This window comes from Eucalyptus grandis, chromosome 10 (genome assembly GCF_016545825.1).
Source record: "Eucalyptus grandis isolate ANBG69807.140 chromosome 10, ASM1654582v1, whole genome shotgun sequence".
Classification (NCBI taxonomy): domain Eukaryota; kingdom Viridiplantae; phylum Streptophyta; class Magnoliopsida; order Myrtales; family Myrtaceae; genus Eucalyptus; species Eucalyptus grandis.
The window spans coordinates 1052046-1063713 of record NC_052621.1 but is presented as its reverse complement, the minus strand read 5'-3'; the positions used below and the strand labels follow the sequence as shown (position 1 = coordinate 1063713).

General features: G+C 37.3%; 1 protein-coding gene across 2 annotated transcripts; it reads right to left on the bottom strand.

Annotated features, from left to right (window-relative positions):
* Window positions 1-7014: 7014 nt before the first annotated feature.
* Window positions 7015-9975, bottom strand: LOC120288900. Of its 2 annotated transcripts, none has more exons than XM_039303145.1 (3): window positions 9818-9975; window positions 7634-8282; window positions 7015-7315 (listed from the first exon to the last, which is right to left on the bottom strand). In XM_039303145.1, the coding sequence occupies exons 2-3, from the start codon at window positions 8279-8281 to the stop codon at window positions 7253-7255; spliced, it is 711 nt and encodes a 236-aa protein (XP_039159079.1). In that variant the 5' UTR covers window position 8282; window positions 9818-9975; the 3' UTR covers window positions 7015-7252. The 2 variants fall into 2 exon arrangements, with proteins under 2 accessions (XP_039159079.1, XP_039159080.1); XM_039303146.1 differs by having other exon boundaries at window positions 7634-8331; window positions 9818-9946.
* Between the last annotated feature and the right edge of the window lie 1693 nt (window positions 9976-11668).

Genomic DNA, 11668 nt, shown 5'->3' with positions numbered 1-11668 from the left:
ATGATATTTGGTGTATCTCTTAGAATTAGCTAGAGATATTGCGTAGATCTTTCCCTTATCTTTTTTGTTAAGCAATATGTTGTATAAATATTTGTACTGTATATTAAGCGACACAAGTGAATTATGATTTATTTCACGTAATTTAACTAAAACAAAAGTGAATCAGGCTTGGTCTGGCCGGACTAAGTCTGATACAAAGCCTAAAAATTCTCATGCTGCCCATGGTTGATAAAAGGAAAAAGCCAACTAGTCCGTTTAACTTGAAATTTTTCATTCCAATCGAGTCCTTTTGATCGGTGCAATTGATCTCGGCCCGTGCAACTTGTGCCATCGATATTACTAGTTTCATTACAAAATCGAATCTAAATAACAAGTTATCTTAAATTATAAACCATAACTTAACAAACATCAGAAAAAGGAAGGAAATCGTAGGGAAAGAAAACTTTGCCACGGAGGGGTCGTCCATGATTTAAAACAATATCAAATCTTACAAAGAAATCACTTGGGTCATCCATTTATGCCATGGGCTTGGTGGGCCTAAGTGGACCAGAACGAGTCTTGTGAGCCAGCACTAGACCCGTTAAACGGATGGATCAAGTAGAAAATGGTCAAATGTAAATTGATCTATTTAACCTGTTTTAAATAATTTCCATACAAAATGATACATATCTAACCCGCATTATTAAAACACTTCCATATTTAATCCAATCTAGAAAAACTTACACCCAAACTAAGTTGAGAAGGTGGAGGGAGCGAGCGAACATGAGATTGAGTAAGGACAAGAAATAGTTGTATAGGTGGGTGGGATCTCTTTAAGTTATGAACCCAAGTAAAACTCATATCATTTTGGTCTTTATTATTCTAAGTCCATTTTTTACTTATTTACTAAATAACTAAGCCTCATAACAATTCGAACTATTAAATATGGGTTAAGAGATAAGTTTATAACCCATTTGACTGGTCCATGAGCCACTATACACCTTACAACCTCTAGCAGAAAGTAAGAAGTTATTGGTGCGAGCGAAAATTGAAACGATTTATGGGAAGAGACTTGACCGGCTCTGCGGGGCACACTGATTGAGTCATCACTATGAAAAAGTGTGAGCAAGTGAGGCTAGGGAGAGGGAGAGCTCATGAAACTAGACGTATGCTCGAGAGCAAAAGTGATCATTTGGTGGAAGCTTATGCCCAAATTTTTGCTCTAGCACAACAATAATACGGTTTTTGCAGAAATAATGAGAATTGGCTGGATCGGGCTCTCATGGCTCGGGCTAGCCCGCCAGCACGGGAGTTACCAGACCCGTCATCGGTTCTATTCAACAGTCACCACTCTAAAGCTTTCACCCGAGCTGATCGCACTAGATCATCACAAAATTCTCAAATCAAGCTAGACTTAGAGAGAGCAATCGGGAGATGGTGTCCATGGAAACCAAGAGAAGATCGAGAAATACCCAAAAGTTTGTCTCTTCCGTTGGATAAGTAAATCTGCAGGAGCTTCACGTAGAAACATCTACGTGATACACTAAATAAGAACCTCCTGTTAGGAAAAAAAATTAGCAAGGCATGTCGATGCGAGTAACAAAAAGACGAGAGCATGTCTACTTCAGTTTCTTTCTGCTAACACTACCTCACAAGAGTGTCGGGAAAATTACCTAAAAGTCATATACTTATTGCACTTATATCAATTTAATCATAAACCTTTCAACTTTGCTAATTGAGTTCTAAATAATTTCACTTTTTACCCATCAAGTCCATTCAGTTAATTTTGGCTAGAATTTGCTGATGTGTGCATCGATGTTGACATGGGTAAATTTTATTAATTTTCAAATATTTTTTTCGATTTTTTAAATTTTTTTTATGTTTTCAATTTCTTTTTTTCTTTGTTCTCTCTCTCTTAAAAAAAAAAAAAAAAAAAGAAATCTTTCTCTTTTTCCCTTTAGTTGGTCGCCCAGCCTTCGGCAACCGGCCAGAGGCCATGACCAACGAGGGTTGGTCTCGCCGACCCTACGAGGGGTGACCTTACCAAGTCTGACGAGTTGGAGCCTCACCATAATCCAGCAAGGATCGGCCTTGTAGGCCCCAAGCAAGGTTGCCATCACGAGGATTTGGCGAGGGGTGACCTTGCCGATTGCAAGCAAGGCTCGCTCTCACCAAATTCACCGACGGCAAGCCTCCCCCAAGGTTGACTAGGTTGCTCCTTGCCAAACCTCGACAAGGGCGACCTCACTTGAGGCCTGCGAGGTCGACACTCACTAGCCTCTAGCAAGGGCGAGCCTCGCTTAAGGATGATGAGGTCACCCCTAGTTAGATCTCCACGAGGGCGACCTCAGTTGACCCTCGCCGGTCATGGCCTCTGACCGTTCACCGAAGACTATGTAACTTGCAAAGAAAAATAATTAAAAATATAAAACAATAATTAAAAATTTTGAAAAAATATTAAAATAATAAATTTTGTCCACATCCACGCTAGTTATGCCATGTCGAATGGTTGGCATCCATGTCATCGAATTCCAACTAAAATTGACCAAATATACTCAATTGACAAAATGTTAAAAGGTTTATGATTCAATTAACAAAATTAAAAGGTTAAGAACTGAATTGGTAAAAGTACAATTGATTTATGACTTTTTGGACAATTTTCTTGAAGAGCATCATCAGATAGCACTAACCAGAGAAAAACGGTGAAACTGAGCTTGTGAAGCACGGACTGATGACGGAATGCGCACCTCTAGATCGAGTGGCTTCGACCCTGCGAGTGTAATAAGAGCTGCTTTCTTCACAAGTCTTGGTCAATGACAGAGAGCTTTGCCTCTTTTATGGTGGAGGTCGAAAAAAGGTGGGGGCTCTTGAAAAAGATAATTTCACCTTTGAGGAAGAAACGAGACAGAGAGAAAATTATAGGAGGAGACAGTTTTTTAGCCGGAGCGCAAAGTGGTAGGTGCTTCTTTGAGGAGGTTTTCCCAATTGGGTCTTCTCTGACAATTTCTGACGTGACTTGTTCATGGGGTCCGTCGTTCGTTGTCAACGACGGTGGGTTAATCCGACATTGACAATCAACGTATTAAAGTATCATTTTTACAAATCAAACTTATGGGGTGTTCGTTTTTTAGCTCATTTATGATATGCTCGTTTTTTAGCTCATTTATGATATGCTTCGACGTATACATATGAACATGCTGAAATGTTATTCATATAAACACGACTCATTCAGATACATTTAGACAAGAATAACGCCTAAAGGCATTTTTCCTCATTTACAGATGACTCATTCAGCTTTTAATTAACTTTTTTAATTCAATTCGAGACTAAAGATGCCGTTTTAATTTGTTAATCTAAATTGCTTTTTCACTAGGTTTTGCATAAAGTTTGAGTTTTTCTCTAATTGATAATCACAACCAAGCCACATACTCCGTGATCAACAGAGCCCACAGGTTTTATCACTTTACTATGGATGAAATGAAGCTTAATTTTGTGATAAATCGTAATGTTTCAGAATTTCTGCGATTGGACGCTGATGGATTTTTTCCAGATTTCAACATTATGTTGCTTGAAACAAGCAAAAACTGAGACAAGTGGATTACGAAAAACACAAAAAATCAAATTTGTATTGTCTATCTTTTATTGGCTCCTAAACATGATTCTGCTAGTCAAACGACACTAAGTATTCGTTCATCAACATATGAGGATCTCAACCGATGCAAATTCCTATATGCACTAGGCCTCTTCAAAATTCAATCTATCTAAGTTTAAAAATAGACTCACCTTGTCCGACGTTACTCTAGCAATCAAACCAGTGATCCAACCACTATAATCACCTCCACACCTTCATAAAAATTGGCCAAGGATGCTTGGCAAGTATCTAGCAATACGACAAAATCAGTAAGTGAAACTTGAGAGCAAACTTGGTCTAATAAACTTCAAATGAAGGTAATGAAAGAATTAGGCAATCGGAATTGTTCTGATGATAACCCAATGGAACTTCGGCCATGATCACTTCGATGAATAGTCAAGGATAAGTGTTACAAGCTCAGGCTGCCAAGGAATCACCAGAACTTGATCGAACCAGTAGCTGGAACTGGTAGCTAAAAACACCAGCGTGGAGCATGTCTTTGTGCCAAGAGGGAAAAACGGCTCGTTTCGAGGATGTCCGACGGTTTTAAGGTGAAACTTGGACCACCAATGGCTCGAGGACAGCCAAAGGAGTGCTAGCATGATGGTGGCTCACTGGCATAGGGCCAATGACCAGCCGGCAAGGACAAGGAAACCAACGGGCGAGAGAGAGAGAGAGAGAATGGGGGAGGAAGGGGAGAGAGTTAGGGGCATGTTTAGCAACTTGCCAAATAGTGCTAATTTCTGTTCTTTTGTCTGGGAGTAGATTTGAAACAGAAAAGAAAATAGTTGATTCATTTGATAAAATTTTTTGTTCTTTTTCTTTGTTCTTTCTTTACTTTTCTTTCCATCTCGCTACCATTGCCTCCGACAAATCCCGAACAAATTTTTATTTTTTTGTTTGGCCACCGGCGAGGCTCGTTGAAATTTTGAGCACTATGCCAAACGTAATTCTATTATAGGAATTGAAATTTTGGATAATTATCAAATGGCTTAAAATGTTTAGAAATAAGTAGGCCTAAAAATATGGCCAGCCCCCTCCAAATTATGGTGGGAAATTTTTTTATATACGCCCTTTTATTTGAATCCTAGCCTTAGATTAATCTAAGGGCTATAAATGTTTGCTTCTTGATTAGCTCCTCATTGGCCCATTTCAAGTCACATGGATTGATGATTTGGCACAATGGATGGCTAGGATGATCTCATGATGAATGGCCAAGATCATTTGTTTAGCTATTAAGAAAAGCTCCCATTGGTTATTTTAAGTTGACAATGATAAAGGGCATTTTGGTCTTTTTGTCAAATAAGGGCATTTTTGTAATTTTATGCACAAGGAGAGAGAGAATTGGTTGGCCAAGGGTTGGCTGGTCGGAATGGGTACTAGTTGGCTGGAAGTCAATCGAAATGGCCTTTACAGCCTTGGTCGATCAACGCCTGTCAAACCGAGTTGACTCGGCCCTTGGCCAGCTCGATCTTGGTCCAATTTCCTCTATTTTTGTCTCAAATTTCCCATTCTTGATCTAATTAAGTCAAATTAAGAATTTCCTAAGTGAATCAGATCAAGTTGAATGAATTAGATTGAATTGAAATGACTTGGTTTGATTAAGTTGACATGAAATTGTTTAATTCTACCAATTTCTATTAAAATTGCCCGTGAACTAGATCAATATGTACAATTAAAGTTCAATTGGCCAAATTGAAGCTCCACTAATCAATTTGAATGTTAGTTTAGAATAGGTTTAGATGAATGAAGTCGATTATGGCATTCTGTCTTTGACTTTTCATTTACATGTTCACTAATTTGGTCAAAGTTGATATTAGAATTGAATTCCATTCAACCAATTGTATTCAGTTGTGGCTAATTTACACTAATCATAAAGAATCGATTTGGAACCCTTGATTGGGTCAAAATTTGGGAAATTTTGAAATAACTTGTCATCTTGAAATTGACCTGACAATTGGATACGTTGTGACCTATAGATCAAAAGTCATAAAAAAAAAAAAAAAAAAAATCTCAAAAGGCAAGTATAAATGAACTAATGTTGTTTTTTCATCGATTAGGTTTCGAAATTCTTGAATTGGGGAAAAGTTGATTATTAATTAATTTTTTGTAAAATTTATGATGCCAAAGTCAAATTGAAGTAAAAATAGGTTGATTTGTAAGTTTTTCCATTTTATTATTTTTTTGGAAAAAGGTTAACCAAAAGTTGACTTTTCAATGAAAAAGTAATTGATGGGTCAAACTCTGATTTTTTCTAAAATTTGAAAATATAGAGATAAAATTGTCACTACTTGGGTGTATTTTGTGCAAAAAACCAAATTTTGACCAATGTTTGATTTTTCCGATCACAGTTTGATAAATTAAAGTCAACTTTTTGACTTTTCGAAATCAAAATGCAAATGACATGTAAATGAAGTGTTTATGTTTATTCAAGCGTTAAATAACTCTTTTTTGGGTTGGGAAATATATCATGTTGCGATCAATAATCTAAATCTCAAATTCTTACTTTTACATGATGCGTTACCTAAAAATCAAGTGTCAATAGCACGATCAAGGATTGATTTTCATTTTTTTCGGGTCTTGTTGGCTAAACATCATGTGTCAACTACGACTATAATTATATTTGATCAGATCAAATCAGATGTATGTAGGGATAAAATTGAGTCAAGTCGATTCAAGCAAACACATGTTGGGCTTGAGCTCGACCAACTCAAAGTCCAAAACTCAATGCAAACTCACTTGAATATTTTTTTTCCCTACTCAGACTAGACTCTATACAAACCCAACATTATTGAGAGTTGCTCAACTCAACTCGTTCTGAAGTATATAAAATTCAACACACTTTATTTTTTTCTCACTCGATCAAACTCAGCTTGACTTGAAATACTCGCATTTGCCCTTTTCGTTTATATTTAAAAATGTATTAAAGAATGAAAGTGTAATTATATAGTAAGAAGTATAATTTTAAGTACATTTTACATTATTTGTCACTAAAAATGGTAAGGAAAATCTATATAAAAACTAATATGCTCGATTAAGCTCATGAGCAGATCCAGCCAAGAATCTTTAAACTCAAACTGAACTCGACAAACTAACCAAGTTACTTGAGCATGACTCAAGCTCTAAAAAGTTGAACTGATCTCGCATAGGCCACGAGTCAAGCTATTGTCATTTTCCTCTTTATATCCGAGCTTATGCAATAGGTATTGAGGACAACTTATCATGGATTGAGAGTTGGGCACTCAGTTGGACCCAACCCCGGGACAAAAGTGCCAACTTATCAGGGACATTGTCGAATTACTTTAAAATTAGCCACCCCAGGTTCTCCAGCACCGTTAAATTTACGAATGACGTGTCTATATTCGTTCCACATTTCTGATATATGCTATGAGAGACATATATTCTTTCTTCAGCATGTTCACATCTTATTTACAACTAGACTAATACACTCATATCGCAAAAAGATACGATGAACGTGTTAATATGTCCACACAAGAAAGAAAAACCTTAAAAATGTCAATCCGCGGCCGCAAGACTTACATAAACTGTCACAAAATCATAACATATCACTCCACGTACTTCATATATCACACACCCTCACACGCATTTATATAGTCACTTGATCACGATCTCTCTCATTCGTCATCGAAAGACATCAGTGAGAACCTTCTTGGAGTGAAATGAAGTCCTCAATAGCTTTATACCCTTCACAGTTACAAATCAAATAATTAATAAAGGACATTTACTTTATAAGTTCTGTATTAATGGTGAACACGATCTTGATTTAACCTACAAGCATATACATAATGGTACAAAAGCTAAAATTTTGATTAATCGATATATACCAAAAAATTGTTGAGAATATTTTTTATGGAACAGAGCTAGTAACATCTCTTTCACATAAGTCATGTCGATTAAAATTCATTTGTAATTTGTACTTCTTTAAAATAGAGTTTCCACAAATCGTTGAGTCACTTCTAAAATCTAAATATAACCTAATCGTAAGGGATGGCATGGGCTTACCTCGTCCATTCCCAAGCTGACCACCTTCTCCTCAAGATGCCCAATCTCCTTCACGTTGAACTGGGTAAGCAAAGTAATGCTCGAAATAGTCGACATTGGCTTCACCTCCAGATCGTCCATCACCATGTACGTAACCACCCCATGCACGAAACCACCCTTGCTGTTTGATTCAGCTGCTGATGCCGCAGCAGCCGTCGGGTTACCATCCAGTGGTTTGACAAGAGTGAATGTTTCGTTCATGGAATTATTGCACTGGGGACATTTTGCAGAGCGGTCCTCCGCCACATAGTTTGAACAGTTACTATACGAACGGTAAGAGCACCTGTAGTAGGTTTTGGGCGTTGAATCTGAAGAAGTCTCGGGCAATATAAGAGGGATTTCAGAGACACAGGAGGGCGCTTTGGGTTTCAAGAGAATTTCTTTCTTGGAAGATTCGATGTACACATCGTTCAGCTTCTCCACGCTGCCGTATAGATTGCCTAAACTGCCCACCATCCCAGATTTTGTGAGAAGCTGGATCACAGTTCCCACCGGCAATGCAAGGATGTGGAAGAGGAAGTCGACAAAATCTTTGCCCGCTTCAGCAAAGAGCACCGTACGGTTGCTCTTGTTGATCAGAAGCTTCAAGCTCACTTTGTCTGTCGCCATTCTTTTGGTCACCGTATGCAGAGAGGAAGATGAGACTTATGTCAATGCTCCTTGTAAGTAGATAAAATGAAGATTTGGTCGATCATCATATGTGCAGTGGCAGTATTTATACATATTAATGGCCAAATTGTTAAGAAACGGAGGGAAATGAAAAGGGCAGAAACAAATGAAGAGTCAAGGTGCTGCAAAGCAGTTGTTATGATCTCGGAGAGATTAGAAGTGTTGGTCAAATTGAAAACCGATCAAATACTTGAACGAATCAAATATATGTTCATGCACGTTCGGATCTTGTAACTATTTGTCTTCCGGTAACTAATGAGGACTCATTCCAAGTCTGTAATTTTCTCCAAGTTAAAAGAAACAGCTCTACTGAAGGAGGAGGAAGACGAACAAGAGAGATTATTGTATTCTTGCAAATGAATTTGTATAGTAATTATATTGGTGTAGTCTGTCTCGTTTATATTACTTATCTAGATCCATCTGGATTGGCCAGGTGCATGTAATCTGATTTCACAAAATATTCATATCCAGTAATAGAATTTTTATTTCTTCTCACTATTCAATGAAGTATATACAATAAATTACCAATTTGTTATCTCCCCATCAGTAATGAGAATTTTATCTAGGGTTTACTTCCGTCTCGTTCCAGTTTTATCTCTTCTTCATTCAGTTCTTGGTAGGCCAACTGCCAATTGAACCGGGTGGGAAACTATGTAATCTAATATGCTCTGTGGTATTGGGTAACTAGTTTTTTTTTTTTTGGTTGAAAATGGGTAACTAGTTGAAAGGGTCGAAAAGGACGTAGAAAGTTATTCAAAAGTCATTCTGAAGGAATTGGATTTGGGACGAGGAAGGGCAGACCGGTCTCTCAAGAAAGATATTTATAGCTCCTCTTCACGTTATGCAAAAAAGAAAATGAGGTTCGTAGTTTAGACCGCTAGTTCTTCTTGCTTACTCTGTAGTGCCTCGTCAGAAAAATGGAATTCCTAATAAGTCACGCTTCATGCCAGACGGAGTTCAATCGGAAAAAAGAAGTTTAAAGGATATCATGTTGCTAACTCTATTTTTTAAACTCTATTTTTTAAACTTTCTCGATGTGGCTTTCTAAATCATATCTTGTACTGAGATATTGATTCCTTTTTTCATACTATTGTCTCTAACATCAGAATTAAGTTGAGTTCATTTAACGAGGATCTATTTGACAGTCACCACTCTGAGCTTTGATCCAAGTTGATCACGCTAGATCATCACAAATTCACGGAAATATTTCAAATCAAGCTGGAATCAGAAAGGCACAATCGGGAGAAATATGCAAATCTGCAGAAGTTTCATGAAGAAACATCTACATGAATACTAAAAACAACTCCGGTTGGGGAAAATCGTCAGCGAGGCATGTTGACATGCAGAAGCCTCGTCTAAATTGATGCGAGTAACAAAAAAAACGAGAGCATGTCTACTTAAAGTTGTTTCTTCTAACACTATCTTACAAGAGCGTCAACTGAGCTCAAAAACACAAAGTGATAACGAAATGCGCACCTCTGGATCGTCGCTTCGACCCTGCAAGTATGGGGCAGCTTCTTCACAAGCCTTGGTCACAGAGAGAGAGCTTTGCCTTTCTTATAGAGGAGTTCCGGAAATGGCGGGGCTATTGAAAAGGTTGACACTTTTTCTTTTGGGTCGGGATGGGACAGAAAGAAAATTATCGAGACAGGTCCTTCGTTCCTTCCTAGCCAAGTTTTCGCTGTAGCACAGCACTGTCATGCTTCTTGAGGAAGTTCATAGGGTACACAGTTCATTGTCAACAACAGAGGGCTAATCCGATGATGACAACTAACATGATTAAGTTTCATTTTGACAATCAAACTTTCGGTCTTCATACTTTTGACTCTTTTATTATGTGCTTAAACGCATTATATGAATATATTAAAATATTCTCACGTAGACATTGATTTGTTTAAATATATATATTGATTTGAAATATATATAGACAAGAGTATAACATTTTTTCCACATTAAAAAATGATTAATTGAACTTTTCACTGACTTTTCTTGACTCGATTTGAACATAGAAGATATAATTTTAAATTTTTTTTCCAACTAATAGTCATAACCAGGCCTTATACTCCATGATCCACGAAGCCGACATGTTTATTACATAGGTATGGCCGAAATAATGCTTAATTTTGCAACAAATCACAATATTTTGAAATTCTTGCTATTGGATTCAAATGGCAATAAATCTAGGACTCGATTTCATGTATTGCAAAATGAGGATTAGATTGTATTATTAAAAATGTTGAGGACTTAGATTGTACTTTTTAAAAAAGTTTGCACTTTAGTATAATTTTCTTGAATTAGAAAATCATAATAAATGCGAGAAGACATTTAACTAATTATGTCCTATAAAAAGTGAAATCGGTTTGAGACCTAATTAAAATGAAAAAAATAAATTTCCTAACCTCGGATAAAGCTTCCTTTTGCTTTATCGGATTCTTATCTTTCCTACTCCCTTTTTTTTCTTTCTTGGGGTTCGTGTTCCTCTACTTTGGAAAATGGGGACGCAAAAAGCGCGGATCTGGCAATTCGACTGAAGGCCATGCCATAGTGACTCGACGTCAATTAGTAACGTGAAATAAAGAGAGGAGTTGGACAAAGCTGGGTACTGTGCTTGGAGGATCATTGACCCTCTTCCTTTCCCACTTGTTGAGGATCAAAACTTTTTTTTTTTACCATCACCTTTCTCTTCCGTCTATATGTTTTCCTCCTCCTTTTTTTTTTCTTTCTTTTTTTATTATCTTCTTCAAAATTGAAACTTAACTCCTATACTTTTTTTGAGAGAAAATATTCCTAGTGATTCCATAACACCACATGAATAGCTGGTATGACCATAACAGCACTTTTTACTCACATCCATTCTTAAATTGACACATGTCCATAAATGTAAAATCAAATTAACAAAATTTAATAAATGCTCTCTATTTAGCCATAAAAGCCTATTCGCTTCATTGGAGTTTTTTTTTTTTCCGTCCCCTACCGTATTCCTATTTTAACTCTCATTTCTCGGGGCTTTACCATATCTCCTTGCAAAGCATAGAAGTCAAACCCACACCCGAAACTATATTGTCCCTATCCTAACCCCGAGAAGATGGGGATTCGAACCCCAACCTTCTCATTCCATGTTGGAAAGATGACCACTGGGGCAAACTCTAATAGTTGCTTCATTGGAGTTGTCGAGCTTGAATTATGCACCTCCCCTCGTCGTCACTATTGCAGAGCTGCTAACGCCACATCCAAGCCAACTGCCATCACTCCTATTGCCAAATTTGGAGATCTCGAGCCATAGTTGCCCATCAAGAAGTTAACCACCGTCGCCCGAGGCTGTAGATG